Genomic DNA, 18,297 nt, shown 5'->3' on the forward strand with positions numbered 1-18,297 from the left:
GTGTGTGTGTGTGTGTGTGTGGCATCATGGTGAATGATTGGAGACTAGGCACAAAGGCACAGGCCATCAATCTGTCACATGTGAATGTGTGTCCTTTCATCTTGAGCTCCATCAGCAGTATGTGCTTCCTCTCCACCAGGGGCGGCAGGCCAGCACTACAGGACAGAGGGTCCAGGCCAGCACTACAGGACAGAGGGTCCAGGCCAGCACTACAGGACAGAGGGTCCAGGCCAGCACTACAGGACAGAGGGTCCAGGCCAGCACTACAGGACAGAGGGTCCAGGCCAGCACTACAGGACAGAGGGTCCAGGCCAGCACTACAGGACAGAGGGTCCAGGCCAGGCCGGATCGTTCTAGACACCACTGTAAACTTATCAGGACTAAAACGGTGCGGAGGAATGGAATAAATGGTGTTGTTTTGAAGTGTACACACACACACACACAAACACCTTTCCCCACCCCTCTCATCTCCAGTAACCTCACATATGGGGATGATTTTTACAAAGTGAGCACACACACCCCTCTCCCCTCCTCACCTCCGGTGACCTCACACATGGGGGTGATGGCTGAGTCGTCCTGGGGAACCCCTCCCAGGGGCTCAGGGTCCACGGAGGCGTGGCCGGAGATGCGCAGCACCAGGGCGAAGAGACGCTGGTCCCAGCGGAAGGGCTCCTTGGTCAGCTCGCTGCCCGGCAGGGGGGTGGTCAGGGGCAGGTGCAGCTGGAGGAGGGGGAGGAGAGAGAGGGAGGAGAGAGGGGGAGGAGGAGGAGAGAGAGGGAGAAGGAGAGAGGGAGGAGAGAGGGGGAGGAGGAGGAGAGAGAGGGAGAAGGAGAGAGGGAGGAGAGAGGGGGAGGTGGGAGGAGTGAGAGGGGGAGGAGGGAGGGGGAGGAGGAGGAGAGAGAGGGAGGAGAGAGAGGGAGGAGAGAGGGGGAGGTGGGAGGAGTGAGAGGGGGAGGAGGGAGGGGGAGGAGGAGGAGAGAGAGGGAGGAGAAGGAGAGAGAGGGAGGAGAGAGGGGGAGGTGGGAGGAGTGAGAGGGGGAGGAGAGAGGTGGGTAGGAAGTGAGGGGGGAAAGCATGAGGTAAAGAGAGAAAGACAAAACAGACAGAGGTATGAGAGATGGAGAGATCTAGACAGTGGTAGAACAGACCAGACAGGGGGTGTGAGAGGAACTGAATGTCTGAGTGATGGACTTGTTCCACACGGCGCTGGGATGAGTTCAAGATCTAGGTTAAACCGTGAGTGTGTGAGAGAGATGGAGACCTAAACGAGGTCATGTGGAGAGTCTGAACACACAGAGTGTGTGTGTGATGAAGACAGGCTTCAGCAGCTCCTAAACCAGACACATTTCTCTAAACACTGACACAGCCAAGTCCACCAACACTTGACACACTAAACACAGGCTTGCCTTCTGGAACAATCTATTTCTAGACATTCCTTTCACCTAAATCTGGTTCCATGGTCATGCTGTAAGTGGTTTTAATAGCTCAGTCGTGTCTCCACTGGAAGAGAAATGTTTTGCTTGCTTGCTGAGGGTGTGTGGGAGAGAGAGAACCTGAGCTCTAACAGAAGCCCTGGTTTAGACAGCAGTGGTCCGAGGGCCTGGTCTAACGTCACTCCTCTGGGAGAGCTGAGCCACGCATGGGAGGTTTAGCCTGGACGAACTGACGGCCAGCCCGTACTGGCCTCAACAGCCCCGTAGAGCTGCACCATAGCCTGCCATGGACATGGTTGACCAAGATGTGGATCTCAAATATGGCTTTGTTAAACTACAGCTCAGCAAGCCACGTCATTGGCTGTGTTGACACTTCATCGTAAACAAAGACCACATCCTGTGTTGTTAGCATGTTGGGGTTGTGACTCTGCCAGCCTGTTGCTTGGCAACACTGCATCTGCCATCCAGGGATAGAGTGTCTCTATAGAGTGTCTCTATCCCTGGGTCTCCCTGAGTGTGTCTCTGAGTGTGTAGACATTATGTAGACATTATGTAGACATTATGCAGACAGCTGTGTCAGGGAGGAGGTGATGCTTGTGGTAAACTTGAGGAGGCGGAGCCTAAGAGGGCCCACACAGCAACAGGAAGTGATCCTGTCCGTTACACCCCCGTCTCCGTGGAGACCATTGCTGACCTCTTCCTGGACTCCACCGCTGCTGGTCAGCTTGTTGCCGTCGGTGATAGCTACTATGATGGCCGGCTCCAGAAAAAAGGGATTCCTGCCCTGTAAAGAAAAACAGAGAGAGAGAGATCATTCAAACTAAGCATGTGTCCAAAATGTCATTTTAAGAAAGCATAAACAATGTTGCATTCACAGTCAAAGTATTTACAAAGTACTCCAAAAAAGGCCTTTATTTACATTCTGCATGATCTCACCATAAAGACCATCGTTAATAAATCAATATCTGACTTGAGACACATTCAGCATGACAGACATCCAGTGAAAGGAGGAGCAGGAGTCAGGGAGAGAGAGAGCGAGGGAGGAATGGTGGAGGGAGAGAGAGAGCGAGGAATGGTGGAGGGAGAGAGAGCGAGGGAGGAATGGTGGAGGGAGAGAGAGAGCGAGGGAGGAATGGTGGAGGGAGAGAGAGCGAGGGAGGAATGGTGGAGATAGAGAGAGCGAGGGAGGAATGGTGGAGGGAGAGAGAGAACGAGGGAGGAATGGTGGAGGGAGAGAGAGAGCGAGGGAGGAATGGTGGAGGGAGAGAGAGAGCGAGGGAGGAATGGTGGAGGGAGAGAGAGAGCGAGGGAGGAATGGTGGAGGGAGAGAGAGAGCGAGGGAGGAATGGTGGAGGGAGAGAGAGAGCGAGGGAGGAATGGTGGAGGGAGAGAGAGAGCGAGGTAGGAATGGTAGAGGGAGAGAGAGAGCGAGGTAGGAATGGTGGAGGGAGAGAGAGAGCGAGGGAGGAATGGTGGAGGGAGAGAGAGAACAAGACTGGGTGTGAGTCAGAGGTGAGAAACGAGACGATTAAAATCTAGACTAGAGCAGCATACTACTCTGTCCATCTTGTAATCCCACGACACAAATCTCTGAAATACACAGGATGTTTTTGTGACAGTGACACAACACTAATCTCTGAAATACACATTCTCTACACCTGTTAAACACTTAACTCTCCCTTTAAATAAGAAAATACTAATTTTCTTCAAGCGTTGTGAAACACTGACCCGATGACAAACACGGCATATCCCTTTAGTATAGCCAGGCTCTGCACAGCCCAAAGCACAGCCACGTATAGTCAGGCTCCACACAGCCCAAAGCACAGCCACGTATAGTCAGGCTCCACACAGCCCAAAGCACAGCCACGTATAGTCAGGCTCCACACAGCCCAAAGCACAGCCACGTATAGTCAGGCTCCACACAGCCCAAAGCACAGCCACGTATAGTCAGGCTCTGCACAGCCCAAAGCACAGCCACGTATAGTCAGGCTCTGCACAGCCCACAGCACAGCCACGTATAGTCAGGCTCTGCACAGCCCACAGCACAGCCACGTATAGTCAGGCTCTGCACAGCCCAAAGCACAGCCACGTATAGTCAGGCTCTGCACAGCCCAAAGCACAGCCACGTATAGTCAGGCTCTGCACAGCCCACAGCACAGCCACGTATAGTCAGGCTCTGCACAGCCCACAGCACAGCCACAGGTACACAAAGCCCTGAACATGTCGACATGGCTGACCTGCTGGATACCCTGAGGCTCACTATGACACTGATGGTTATTAATGCCAGCATCTCCCTCCCCTCCAAGTCTATTTCTGCTGAGCAATACATTTGGAGTTACATAAAAAGTCCACAGTCCCACATTCGGGAAGACAGTGTAGGGTTTCCATGACAACCTAGATTTCCCTCTCAGATCAGCCTGGCGATAGGAGACGTCCATGATGTAGCATGCTAATGTGTCGAGTTACCCACCCGTCAGTCCTGGAAGCTTCACATCCCATAACATTCAAACCCAGCTCTTTTGTGAACACACTGCCACAAGTCAAACCATTGCTTCTTGGTGCTCCTCAAAGTTAACGTAAGAGAAATATCCCCTGGGTTTGTTCTGCTCAGGCAAATCCATGTATACCTATGTGTCTGCCAATCTAGTACACTAAGCAGGAGTTGAGTCCATGTGCATTGGCATGTTGCCAGGTCTGCTAACACACCGATAGAAAGGGCTAATCAGATCTCCATCAGGTCAGTTGCCAGGTTGGCGTTATCCCCCCTGCAGTTTCCTCATCTCTCCCTCTTGTTCAACCTCTGTCTCCTGAAAATCTAATCAATCTACATTACCTACAGGCTGGTCACACATTACCTACTCTCTCCTTCCTTCCTTCTCTCTCACCCTCCCTCCCTCCCTTTCTCTCCAGGGAGGGTGATTTCAGACGCCTGGCAACCAGGAGAGCTCTTCATCACTGTACAGAGAAACCCATCAAGTCTGCTGGCTGCCGCCACACACACCTCCTTGTCACCCTCTCCCTCTCCTCACCTCTGATGTGAGTCAGTGAACTCTGCTACTAAACTACTACACACTTCCCAGATAACACCACACCCTAGTGGAAGAGATCAAAAATATTACAACACGGCTCATCTAAGACCTATACTCTACTCAAGGCTATGGTATCTTGTTACAAATCTAACCCTTATCCCTGTATCCTGACTACATTTACATTTAGTCATTTAGCAGACGCTCTTATCCAGAGCGACTTACAGTAAGTACAGGGACATTCCCCCCGAGGAGGGTAGGGTGAAGTGCCTTGCCCAAGGACACAACGTCATTTGGCACGGCTGGGAATCGAACTGGCAACCTTCAGATTACTAGCCCGACTCCCTCACCGCTTAGCCACCTGACTCCCCTGACTAACACCAGAAAATATATTTCTGTATCTGAGGACAAATGAGAATGCCTCCCTTTTCCATATACATGCCAACAGGCTATAAGACACTGGGGCCCTGCTCATATCTCATCATGTGGTGATACGAGCGCACACCTCCACTCCCACACACTCAACCTCAACGCGAGTGCTTTCTCTAAACTCCCGGCTGCATCTCAACAGTCCAGCCCTGCCTCCTTCCACCTCCACACGTAACCTCACTGTGTAGAGAATCCTTTGCCTGAACCTCCCATGTGGCTGGGGACACAGAGGGAGCCAGTGTCAGCTACTTAGACACAGCCGAGGCCAGACGTAAACAAAGACGCGCTGAGAGAGGATGACGCTCGGGAGGGGCGTGGCCAGACGAGAAGGGGGAAAGTGAAGCGTTGCCGCTTTCGAACTAGCCCCTGATCCTCGCAGGCTGAGGGAGTTCAAACTAGCCCCTGATCATCGCAGGCTGAGGGAGGACGGACTCCAATTTAGACCAACAACACAACACACACGCGCGATTGAGGCGTGTGAGTCAGCGAGTTCGTCTTCACATGCCCGTGTCGGTCAGTGTGTGTATGTAAGGTGTGTGCGGGCACGTCTGCCCTGCTTGTGTGCCCATGTCCCTGCGCCAGGCATGCTGTGCCCCGTCTGCAGTGAGAGAACCACTTCAGTCCCCTGGCCCGTTCAGCTGCATACATTATTCATATCTGTACGTATGCATTATCCTTGAGGAGTCCTGAGGTCTCCCCCCAGCCTCCCTGGTTAAACCTGGATGCCTCCTTTCATAATAACAGGGTACTTATCAGCTCACAAACCTTCACCAATACTGGACGCTTACAGCTCTAGACGTGCCATCTATTCACGAGGATCTGCCTGGACTGAGGACCGGAGTGTGGCAAAAAAGGGACGTACTTACCGAGACCAGGGGTAAAATCCACTGGCCTTAAACATCCAGTGTGACTATAACAGGCATGTCAACATTGAGACCTAATGAATGTCTAGCCTGTGAAAATCGCTGTGGGAGATGTAGTTCTAAACAAAGCAGGAAGTCCCCTCTGTAGGAACAACAAGTGGGCTAATCTTATCTCCAACTGTCAACGGTCTGACGATGCTCATTAAGAGAAATAAGAGTGAAGTGGTTTCAACAGCTCCCCTGAGGAGGAATGTGGCCCTTTGCCTTCTAGAGAAACAAGAAAACGACAATTGGAAACATTGTGAAACTATGTTAGAAATGTGCCAACGTGTTAATGACTTTTAGAGGTGTTCAAACTTCTCCTGCCCCAGTCTGTGACTATCATGTACGTTTATGTGTACATCAGTTATGCTTCTAAACCTTTCCACATACTGCATGTGTAGTGTACTTCGCAAATACATCTTGTTTTTAAACAGTATCAGATATCATTTATGTACACTGCTGCGCCAGTCCCAAGATTTATCTTACATTAATTTGACAATAACTTAATGTACAACGCTACTTTGAACGTTCCATTATACTGGAAAAATTCCTATATGTGCCATCGAAAACAGGGGCATTGGATCGACCTCGGAAACTAACCAAGAAACTAGAAAAAGGTTTCAGATGTTGACAGGGTGTGAGACGGCTCTGTTTTTGTATCCTTCCGCCGCGCTCCCTCAGGAGGGCACGTGGGACAGTGTGCAGGTTTGGGATGCTTGTACGACTGTGAGATGAGGGCCTTTGGGAGGTGTGGGCAGATCATGGTAGGGGCACTAGAACATAAGCTGCTGTAACGTCTCCCTCTCCTCGCTATCTTTGTATACAACATACCTGTCCATAGTTGTCTATCCCAGTGACTAATCTATTGAGATTGAGTAAATCAAAAGCAGTCCTCAAAGATTGGCCAATTGCTGTGAGTCCATTGGCCTGAAGGTTTCTCAGCTCTGTCATGAAGGTCGAGTGGCTCTCTTTCCATCCAGCCTTATGAGGGAGACAAAAGTTGAATTAATCATTAACAACATGTGTACAACAAGTGCACTTCATTTTTATTTTTTTAAAGGGAGACGTTTCTGCTTCCAGTCAAAACATTGCTAGCAGTCAAGGGTCAGGTGAAATATCAACTTTGACATTGTTTATCTTGAGACTTGATTGAGAACAGATAGGCCGTTTACTTTTCGTTTTATTTCGCTATTAAGTCAAGCAAAACAGCAATGTCTACGCTGTATAGGGAACATTTACTTTAATCGCCATCTGTAAACGTTTTTGATGGGACGAAAACACAGTTTCCATTCTGTGCTAGTAAAGTCACCTCCTCTCCTTCCAACTTGACACCACCTCGCTATCTATTTGTATAAATATCACCCATAGTTCCTTGCAGCTCACATTGAAACAAAATGTCGGCCATGTTTTAAAGGGGGTATGAAAGCTCCTCCTGAAGATTTTTTTTCTACACAATTGATGTGATGATCGGACAACGTGGTGGAGCGATGAGATGCAATGTAGCTGAAGCTGGACATGACCGAAAATAAACTATACCTTTATTCCGACGGGAACGTCCTCAAAATTTACCAACATATACCGGTCTCCTCTGCTCGCGGGGTCTCTCCCTCTGAGCTGTGGAAAGAATAAAGAACTATTTAGCCACGATTGTCGTTATGTTAGCTATGTTGACAGGTTGGCTTGGTTATTTTATATCACAACCGCGATCCCGCCCTCGTGGGGTCTTCAGAACGGTTCGTCCAGAGGTTACAGTACCTTCATGAAAGTCTCAACAGCGCCTTTTGCTATGTCCAGATAGGTAGTGCCCAGATGGGTGCGCTGGTTCATTGAAGCGGACGTGTCTATCAGAAAAAGTAACACGGGCATTGTGTTAGTGATGACACGTTCTGCATGGACTTGATGTCAGTGCAACCGACCAAAACGCAAAAAATCTTTTGTTCTCCCTCCGCCTCTATCACACTCCTTCTAGCTAGCTAGCTAGCGGGCTAACTGTCTCACACATTCTTAAAAAAAAGTATAGAATAGTGAGTCTAAATGCCCTTCGTCTATAAACTTAAATAAAAACCTCAAACCCTATGGGCAGGTTATTGATTTGCGAGGGATTTTGTTGTTTTTGATAATATTTTGTAAGAAAAAATTAGTTTCATGAACACTACTTTCCCCGTCACATCCTATCCCTGTTTCTCCCTACACTGAATGCGCTCTGACTTGTCCACTGGTTTTAACCTCGGCTCCGCACTTGACACCGCCTCCCAAGCGGTCTTTGAGCGTCACGTGTAAATTCATTCGGTTACTGATAGGCTGTTTGAACTTAGCTATTACCATATTTAAATCAGACTTTGGCCACACGACTCTCAAGCGCATGTCTGCTTTGACGAATGCGCGAATATATATTTTATTATCAAGCAATGAAAATGGATTTAGAGTTAGTTTAGCAATTAAACGTATTAGCTCTATATGAAACCAAACTCATCACGATATTCAAAAATACATAGTTAATGAAAAACGTAACAGAGTAGTTTATAAATCTGAAGAAAAACATTATGTTCTAAAGTTATCACTCTGAGTGAAAGGCACTGGATACGGTGGCTAATTTGAGTTTATATGATCACCTGTTTGAGACTAAATTTGTGCTAGTCATTACATTATCCCTTTACTGTGAAATGTTTCAGCGATAGCGTTGAAGAATAATTTGATAATTTGCATGATCTGGCATAACGCTAAAAGCTTGCAATGATAGTTCTTGACTTCCGCAAAAGTCTGTAAACATCCGGCAGATTGCCAGTCTAGTTATTTCCATATCTATGTTTGAGTGATACTGTGGGCGTACTGTAGGTGAACGTTACTGTCAGCTGACCAGCAACATCCCTGGCTGTCACAACATACTTGATACTGAATCTGTCTACATGCGGCTAAGCTAAGCAGAAGCAACTACCACATCACATCTATGTGATTTCGGTGGTATGTTTTCCAGAGCAAAACCTGCCGAAGGAGGTCTCTATGGCGGCAGAGATGCACCCCACACCACAGACTCGGAAGCCTGTTCTGCAGAGCACAATCGAGGCTTTCCAAGATGTAGTGAGCACAGCGGTAATCATCCCGAAGGAAGACGGGGTTATCAGCGTTTCTGAGGACAGGTACAACCGCGTGTTGTCCAGCTTTTGTGGGAATAAACGTTAGCTAGCTAGCTGCGATACATGTTTTTCAAATGACATAAATTATAATCATGTTACGCCTGTTGTATATGCTTGTATTAGAAAAAAAATCGCATTTAGAAGGGGATTAGAGAGTGGGTTGACCCGGCCATAAACTGTTCTTTCGGCCATTGCTCGCGTTTGCACGGAATTATTTGACCTGGAACTACGCACATCATGCTATACTGGTCACCTCACCATACCAGTATACTGGACATGGTCAAGTAGTCTCTGTAACTTGCGGAATTGCCTCTAAGTGAATAAAGCAGCAATTCATGTCTAAGTCAGCTGACACGGAGCCTTGTAATTTCTACTCAAGTGCGCTGGGGCACATGAAACATTTGACCCACAAGCGAACATACGGTCTTTTTCATCGTAGCCGACGTGATATATTTTTGTTAATTTACCCTTATTATAAATGCCAAGTATTTCATTTGGACCATTTAACGTCTCCTCCTATTTCTATACTGTATACTCACAATCAGCGAGTCGACATAAGCAGTTGCATATGACTCTTCTTAGGAGCCATGTGCCAGGTCAAATTAACTATATACACACAAGCGAAAAAGAATGAAAAACATAGCTGAAAGTGAAGAACCGGTACCCAACTCAGTACTTTTTGAGTGTACCTAAAACGTGTCTGTATTTGGGTGTACTGGCAGATTTGTTGTGTTTAGGTCAGCGAAACTAAATGTTTAACGCTTAAACATGTACTTTAAATGTAAACTGTATGTGTGAGACCTTATATATTCTAGTGGTTAAAGTAAGCAGAAAACAGCCATTTTGCCTCTACATCCTCCTGGCGTTATCACTAATCTTCTGTTTGAATCTGCAGAACTATCAGAATATGGTTGAAGAGAGACAGTGGCCAGTACTGGCCTAGTGTGTACCAGACAATGCCAAGTAAGACACCTTCCCATGTCATTTTCAGTCATTATAACTGTAGTTACTCCAGTTTTATAGACTTAACCTATTCAGACAACATTACTGTAATTATTTTGCTCATCAATTTTCTCATTAAGCTGTGATACCATCTGTTCCCCTTTCAATGAGACTAACAGCATGCTGGACTGCACCTCACTTTAACCTGTTGGATGAATAATTAATGTCACTTGGTTGGGTGCCGATCTAGCAGAGTTCTGAGTAGCCAGTAGTGAAAGCTTCCCAGCTCCTTCCTGCTCTGCCCATGCATGTTCCTGGTAGGGGTCAGGCTGGCTTACCGTCCCCCCACACATTCATCAGTTTCGTTTCCCTCGGTAGACGAGTCCTGTCATCCTCTCATCCTGTCTCCCTTCCCTCTTCTCGCTCACAGTGACTCACAGTTGCTGTGGCGTCAGAACAGTGGGTGTCTGTCTGATTCTGGGTCTTTCAGCTTGTACAAGTGTGTGTGACTGAGCGTCCAGGCACATTAATACGTCACAAAAAAATTGTGTCACCGGATAAGTGTGCATTCCATGTAGGCGGAGGCCTTACCGCAGTGGCCTGGGTTCGAATCCGGCCTGGGCCCTTTGCTGCATGTCTTCCCCTCTCTCTGGCTGCCTTTCCCGTCACACTTCACTGGAGAATGGTGCCCACTGTAGACAGACACACACGGTCTTATTGACAGACTGTTTTTTTCCATCTTCCCTCCAGCCTCCTGTTCCTGTATGTCCTTTAACCCAGAGACCAGGAGGCTGTCGGTGGGACTGGACACAGGAGCCGTGACTGTGAGTAAACACCTCTCTGGTCTAGTGACCCCATAAACACGCCCTATTCTGCAGATCCAATGTACATCTAAGCTTGTAATATAGACCTTCACTTAAGCAGTATTGTAATAGTTGCACATACTGTATGGTCTAAATTATCTTTGCATAACCAGTCATAAAGTACTAACTTCTGTGTAAATGGCCTTGACAAAAAATAAATACAAAAATTGTAAAAGGACGTATTGTGTATTTGACAAAATATTAAATTATAAAGGAAGCTGCCATCTTCAATAGGCTACTGCATATTGACACACATACTCACCCAAACCCAAGGGTCATATGGGGGGGGGTGGGCAAGTCTGTCGTGTTCAGTCAAGCTATTATGTTAAGACTTTCTCTGGTCTCTGAAGAGCTCTCCTTTCACTGCCTCAGTCTAGCTTCCTCCAGACACTCGCAACCAATCAATACTCCTGAAGGAGTTGCCTCTCTGTAATCTCTTGCATGATTGGCTAAACTGTTGGGGCGGATTACCCCAGAGATACTGAATGTACCTTTTCTGTAGGAGTGAATTAGATTCAAAGGGTATTGAATCTGGACAAGAATCACATTACCCATGTAAAACTTTAAAGAACATTAGTACTGTCATTAGTATACAAGTCAACCACCAAATACAGATAGTTTTTAAAAGGTTGGCTTGGAGTTGTTTAAGGATGAGACAAGCGTAGCAAAAATATAATGGCACTGCATTTTGAATAATTTCACCAAGCGAAATGTTGATGTCCTTAATTTCCTGTCTCTCAGGAGTTCGTTCTATCAGAGGACTATAACGAGATGACCCCAGCGAGGAAGTACCAGGGTAAGAGAGGAAATGTGTGTGTGATCGTGGTTTGAAAGTGTGTGTGTGTGTGAGAGAGAGGGCTGAGAAACCGCTGGACAAGCTGAGGAGGTCAGCCACAAGAAGTGACCCGCCTTGGCAAAGAGATTGGCCTTCTATTAATGTGTGTGTGTGTGTGTCTTCCCCCACAGCCCACCAGGGCCGGGTGACGGTGGTTCTGTTTGTCCTGGAGATGGAGTGGGTCTTGAGCACGGGCCAGGATAAGGTCTTCACCTGGCACTGCTCTGAGAGCGGACAACAACTGGGCAGCTACAGGACCCCTGCCTGGGTCTCTGGTCTGCAGTATCCTTCCCTCATACACACACACATGCCAACGAGCACACCTTCCCCTCTACACACACACCTGCCCATCTACACACACTACTCTCTATGCTGTTTGAAGCTGAGCCCAACCAGGTCAAGCTGGACCAAACTAGGACACCAGGGTAGCACGCTGTCTGCTTAGCCCTTGTTCGGTGGCGAAACGAACGAGTAAAAAAAAAGAAAAAGCAATTACATATAATAATATGAACCCTCCACTGTATGGCTGCAGGTTGTCATGAGAACCTGCAGTTCTCTGGGAGTCTACGTCTTTGTGCCAACTCAAGAACAGAGTGAGGACTCGGTGAGATTAGCTTCCCAGTCGCTTTTGTTACGGGGAGAGGCTAACAATAGCTGTCAGTCATGCGGTTGTCAGAGAAACAGAGTGTGTGTGTGCACTGTTTGTGTGTGCACTGTGTGTGTGTGTTTTCTCTAATGGAGACATGAAAGGCTGGAGTCCACTCTGAACTGCTGCTCCATACCAATGAGCTGTCTGGGGGGGGGGGGGGGGGGTGCTGCTGCAGAGAGAAGCCCTCGCTGTGGTGATGAATGGGCCGGAATGCATATTCATGGGATCTCGATTGATTTTTCCCAATATAATGAGTCATATTATTATATTTTCCCCTAATTAACTAGCAAGTCACTGGCAACATAGCCGTAAATAGTTAAATGTTGAAGTAAAGTAAATGCAACCGTAATATAGGACTGGAGATGTATGATAAACTCAAAGATGAAAAAATGTCTTTACAGTATACTTTTGTCTGAATAAATTTGGTGAAATTGGAGCCACGAGTTCATTACTAATCTTGATTCAGTGATTGTAACAAATGAGAATTGTGTCTAATCTTTTTTTTGCTAATGTAGTCTTTGAAAATGAGGAAAAATAAATAATTGTATCATGCAATTTCAACATTTATCTTTAGTTGCCAATAACAACCGCAGCCTTGACTTGGTCTGCACTATTAGATTAGTACTGTGGAGTTTTCAAGGGAAGGAAAATGAGATTCTGCCTTGAGGGACACTTTGTCCAGGGCCTTTCCTTCCTCCTGAGGGCATGTTCTCTCTTGCCTGTCTGGGTCAGATGAAGAACTGGCTGTCCTCATGTCCAGAATCACACAGAAACATTCGACTGAACTCCCAAACATTGTATAAATAGTTTGAAGTTGAGGAAATACTGTAACATCGATGTCTCTGATAACTGATGAGGGGAAGCGGGTAGTCTCGTGAGCGGGTAGTCTCGTGAGCGGGTAGTGAGCCCATCCGTCTCCATGGTGGTACATCCTCCTTGACCTCTTAAACCCAAGGTTTGACGTGGAGACCAGGCATGCGTTCGTGGGCGACCAGTCAGGTCAGGTGACCATCCTGAAGCTGGAGCAGGACAGCTGCAGCCTGGTCACCACCTTCAAAGGACACACAGGTACGACACACGTACACACACACATACACACACGCACACACACACATACACACAGGTACACACACACAGGTACACTAACACACCGCTTCAGTCTATTAACAGTGATCACTATAAAACATAAATTGCTGCTGATGTTTCAGAATGGATGGTTTCAAGTTTTGTTTTGTTCCTGGTGAGTTTTTCTCTCGTGTAAGGTTCTGTCCCAAGATTTCTAGAAACATCTTTTTTTCTTCTTTACAAACCAGCTGATCTGACATGCTTGGTAAGCACAGTGCAGGGTAGCGCATGCATTGACCTGTCCAAACATTGCTGGATATGTCAATAACACAAGTAAAGAAAGGAAGGAGTTTGAACTGAACATGACCCTAGTAGAGAGAATAATCTAGCGACAGCACGGCTGCATTGGCAGAGGAGTTAATAAAGTTGTTTTTAAAGATATATTTGGGGTCTTTTTCATGCTTTACTGGACAGTTTGTAAGTTAAGTGTGATGGGAAAGTCAGGGAGAGAGACAGAGTGACAGAGGGGAAGTCATGTGGAAAAGGGCCCAGGTTGGATTCAAACCCAGGCTGCTGCTGTAAGGCCTCTCCTGAGCTACCTGGGCGCCTCAAGAAAGTTGTTTTTGATCTTCAAAGTAACTTCTTCCTGTGTGAGGAGTCCATTGGTTCCTCCAACTTCCTGTCTGTGTGTCTACTTCCTGAGAGCTGTAGTGAGTGGCTGTAGCATCGCTGACAGGACTGTTTCAGGCCTCTTATCAGCTGAGCTGCACATGTTTACCATGCTAACAGCCAGCTGAGACATCACTGAGCCTGTCCTTTAATGGCCTGTGTTCCAGACAGAGGCCATGATACAACAAGCACTCACTAACTGTTGCTGTGTGTGTGTGTGTCTGTCTGTGTGTGTGTATATATATATGTGTGTGTGTGTGTGTGTGCGCTCCTCTCCCAGGCAGTGTGACGGCCCTGTGCTGGGACCCGGTCCAGAGGGTGCTGTTCTCCGGCAGCTCAGACCACTCCATCATTATGTGGGACATCGGGGGGCGCAAGGGCACCGCCATCGAGCTGCAGGGCCACCAGTAAGACTGGCACACACGGTACACACACACACATCACACATAGTGTACACACACACACACACACACAAATACTGATCCTGATGGACAGCAACCCTAGAAGGCTGTATGAGTTCTTTCATACCTGTGTGTGTGTGTGTGTGTGTGCACGCCAGTGAGAAGGTGCAGGGGTTGTGTTACGCTCCACACACACGCCAGCTGATCTCCTGCAGCTCCGACGGAGGCATCGTCATCTGGAACATGGACGTTAACCGACAAGAGGTGGGACAGGAGGGAGGGAGGGAGGGATCAAAAAAGGGAAGGTTGGAAAGGGGGAGTTGAGCTGAATACAAGGCTCATGCTGATCAAAAGAACAATACACTCACACGTACATACACACACAGAATCATCCTGCCTAGCCCGTAGTCTCAAAATCCCCAAGAACAAGCAGCTTGAGTGGATGCTGTGCGTGTCTGCACATGTGTAATGCAGTGTTCAGCAGCGTTACACCCCAGAGCAGCGCTGGGACGGAGGAACACACTGTTTCACCCCAGGAGGATTATCGCCTCAGGACACACACGGGAACAGCTACCAGAACAAACACAGAACGCCTGCTCAGACACACAGTCACACACACTCAGTTACACGCACACACACACAGTCACACACAATCACACGCACACAAAAGCCTCACTCTTCTATAAAGAGCATGCTCAGTGAAGCCTGTGACATATTAACCATCTCCTTCCCTCTCTCTCCCCTGACAGTTAGTCAGTGGCTTCATAGAGACTGCTCCTAATTAACCTGCAGTGTCTCCTCCTCCTATCCTCATCTTCCTCTCTCTTCATCTCTCCCTCGCTCTCCCTCTCTCTTCCTCTCCCTTCATCTCTCCCTCCCTCTTTCTCTCGCTCTCTCGCTCTCTCTCTCTGTGTCTGTGTCTCTCTCTCTCTGTGTCTCTCCTCTCTTCCCTTTGTCTCTGGTTCATAGTTTATTATTATCATCTGCCTATTCTTAGACCACAATGTTCATATGAATGCCTTGTCATGTCCACACTCTAGGAGGTGGACAGTTGTAGCTCAGTGGTAGAGTGTGGCTGCCAATCAAAAGGTTACGGCTTCAATAGTCTGACCTCTGCCCTCTCCGTCAGACTCCAGAGTGGCTGGACAGCGACTCGTGTCAGAAGTGTGAGCAGCCGTTCTTCTGGAACTTCAAGCAGATGTGGGACAGCAAGAAGATAGGCCTGCGCCAGGTACCTCCCCACCTCCGCCCGACCTCCTGCTGGGAGCTGTAGTTCTTACACTGACCACCAGAGGGAGCTCCAAGTTCCCCCTGGAACTAAAATCTGTAAACACAGAGAGTGCTGTGGAAGAAATAGAAGGATTTACTATTTGTGCTATGTTAATCACAATCCACCGTACAAGTCCTACATTATCGTGCAGCAGTCAGAGTGAGTGTATGGGAGAAAAAAAGGTGTGAATATGTTTACATCTGCCTGTGTGTGACTGTGTACCTGCTCTCCTGCGAGCACAGAGCTGGTAGGCCTCGTGAAGCCTCAGTGTTTCCTGTCTCCCTCCCCCAGCACCACTGCAGGAAGTGTGGGCAGGCCGTGTGTGGGAAGTGCTCCTCCAGACGCTCCACCATCCCTCTCATGGGTTTTGAGTTCGAGGTGCGCGTGTGTGACAGCTGCTATGAGTCCATCACCGATGAGGAGTAAGTTACAGTTACCGTACGATACCAGACTGGTTAAAGGGTAACTGTTGTGTAAAATACTGCCTGACATGCTCGATATTTTGTGAGAAAGTGCTTTCCATAACATTGCCAACAGGACTGTTTAGATGAGTCATCATAGTTCTAGTTTAGAACTGTCACAAGTGCCCCTTTAATCCTCTGTTGCTTTTTTACTGCACACCATAATGTTTGGTGAAGTACAATATCCAAATTATACCCATTTATAGCAGTTCTGTATCAGCCTTGATCTTCTGTTGTACTTTATTTATACACTATTTGTTCTTCACTTTGGATAAAAGCATGTGCTGAATGAATAAAATATAAACGTGAAATGTACTTAGCATGTTTTGCTGTAAGGCGTACCTGTCATAACCTGTCTCTGCTCACTGTCATCGTCCCCTCCAGCCGAGCGCCCACCGCTACGTTCCATGACAGCAAGCACAGCATCGTCTACCTGCACTACGAGCCCACCAGAGGCTGCCTGCTGACCTCTGGGACCGACAGGGTTATCAAGGTGGGTGGGTGTGGTGTGGTGGGTGGGTGGGTGGTGGGTGTGGTGTGGGTGGTGGGTGTGGTGTGGTGGGGGTGGTGGGTGTGGTGTGGGTGTGGTGTGGTGGGTGTGGTGTGGGTGGTGTGGGTGGTGGGTGTGGTGTGGGTGTGGTGTGGGTGTGGTGTGGGTGTGGTTTGGTGTGGGTGTGGTGTGGGTGTGGGTGGGTGTGGTGTGGTGTGGGTGATGACAGATGACATTTTTTGACCATAGAAAACTATTTTATACGGTTTTGAATCCTGGCATGATATTCATCCCATAGAAAGGGGGATGTTTTTTTATATTATTTAATATATTTGTGTTTTGTTCTTGACAGTTGTGGGACATGACTCCTGTGGTGTCCTGAGAAATTACAAGGCAGGCTGGAGCTAGAACCTTCCGCTCACCGTGAACCACCTCATCGAGAGAGAGAGAGAGAGAGAGAGAGAGAGAGAGAGAGAGAGAGAGAGACAGAGAGAGACAGAGAGAGAGAGACAGAGACAGACAGAGACAGACAGACAGAGACAGAGAGAGAGACAGAGAGAGAGACAGAGAGAGAGAGAGAGAGAGAGAGAGAGAGAGAGAGAGAGAGGGGGGAGCTGGGACACCTACATAGCTGGGCAGCTTATTCAAGCCTCTAGGAGCCTCCCTAACAACAACTGATCAACACTGACTGAACGTAAACAGAATCGGAGTCTGCTGGCGTCACAGGGAGAGTCATGATATGGACCGTTCTGTGGATGTGGGCAGGGGAGGTTTGTGAGATGTGTACCGTTATTGTCTGCTAGTATCTTACCACCTGTTCTCTCTCATTTTGTCATTTTGCATATCATATATTAATGTGTCTCGCGGTAAACCAACCTTTCTATATCAAATTTGTATCAAAACAAATAGTTGGACATTTGTTGTGCACTTCGGATCTCTTGTCTCGATTGATTATGTCTAAAATCTGAATGAAAGGGAAACTAGCATATCCTGATGACCACTAGTTTGTCTTAAAAACATTTAAGAGTCATATGGAAGTGCCTTTTCCTCTTTTGTCCCATACGACCACAGAGGATAAAACACTCATTAGCTATAGAGTCATTTCAAAACGTGGATATTGATTCCAACTATTTATTTGAATTAAATCATACTTCTGATTTTGGATTGACATTTACATAGTTATCTACTTCAATGGTTATTCTACATTGTGGATGTTAGGTTGGTTTATCTGCTGTACTCTGGGCCAACCACTAGAGAGCGGTCTCCGTGTTTATCCAGTTTGTTTTGGGTTAGTGCCAGCTTACAGATAGTGGTATGAAACTGTAATAAAGGTTACAGTTGACCACACTGGTAAAAAAATAAATTAAAAAAAATCCAGATTGAATGCAAATCATGTGGGAAAAGTTGGATTATTATTAGCTAGATTTTGTATTATTTTGATTCATAGTTTGAAAAGATTTCGGTTACTCCCTTTTCCTTTACCGTTGACTTCTTTACGAAGGACACGGAAAATTACGTTGGTCCTTTAATGTCAATTATCACAGTTTGAATTCTCAAAGGACAAAATCATATCTATGCACTTTTTATCGTCCAACACTTATTTTGTTGTGTACAAATGCAGCGTAGACATACTTACTTTTAATGGTTATGATTGCATCGTGTGTTTGCAAATGCTTTGTACTGTATAGATATCATAGCAGGTGTCTGAAATGTGTTTAATAACTT

The 18,297-nt window shown here is 47.2% G+C and overlaps 2 protein-coding genes across 2 annotated transcripts in view; one reads left to right on the forward strand and one right to left on the reverse strand.

Moving 5' to 3' along the window:
• ints6 (integrator complex subunit 6) overlaps positions 1-7,977 on the reverse strand; it is an 18,009-nt gene extending 10,032 nt beyond the window's left edge. The window contains exons 1-5 of the mRNA XM_062456426.1: positions 7,549-7,977; positions 7,330-7,407; positions 6,625-6,774; positions 2,128-2,217; positions 537-720 (exon numbers count right to left, since the gene is read on the reverse strand). Of these exons, the coding sequence (XP_062312410.1) occupies positions 537-720; positions 2,128-2,217; positions 6,625-6,774; positions 7,330-7,407; positions 7,549-7,659 (613 nt within the window). The 5' untranslated portion in view covers positions 7,660-7,977. The remainder of the gene's footprint in view (positions 1-536; positions 721-2,127; positions 2,218-6,624; positions 6,775-7,329; positions 7,408-7,548) is intronic.
• A 631-nt stretch (positions 7,978-8,608) lies between these two features.
• wdfy2 (WD repeat and FYVE domain containing 2) lies at positions 8,609-17,978 on the forward strand. The gene is made up of 12 exons (XM_062456437.1): positions 8,609-8,930; positions 9,823-9,890; positions 10,620-10,693; positions 11,474-11,528; positions 11,699-11,849; positions 13,172-13,284; positions 14,231-14,357; positions 14,510-14,615; positions 15,481-15,582; positions 15,913-16,043; positions 16,467-16,575; positions 16,925-17,978. Exons 1-12 carry the CDS (start codon positions 8,794-8,796, stop codon positions 16,952-16,954), a joined length of 1,203 nt encoding a protein of 400 aa, XP_062312421.1. The 5' UTR covers positions 8,609-8,793; the 3' UTR covers positions 16,955-17,978.
• Positions 17,979-18,297: the final 319 nt, after the last annotated feature.

The sequence above is a fragment of the Osmerus eperlanus genome, chromosome 3 (genome assembly GCF_963692335.1).
Source record: "Osmerus eperlanus chromosome 3, fOsmEpe2.1, whole genome shotgun sequence".
NCBI classification, from domain to species: domain Eukaryota; kingdom Metazoa; phylum Chordata; class Actinopteri; order Osmeriformes; family Osmeridae; genus Osmerus; species Osmerus eperlanus.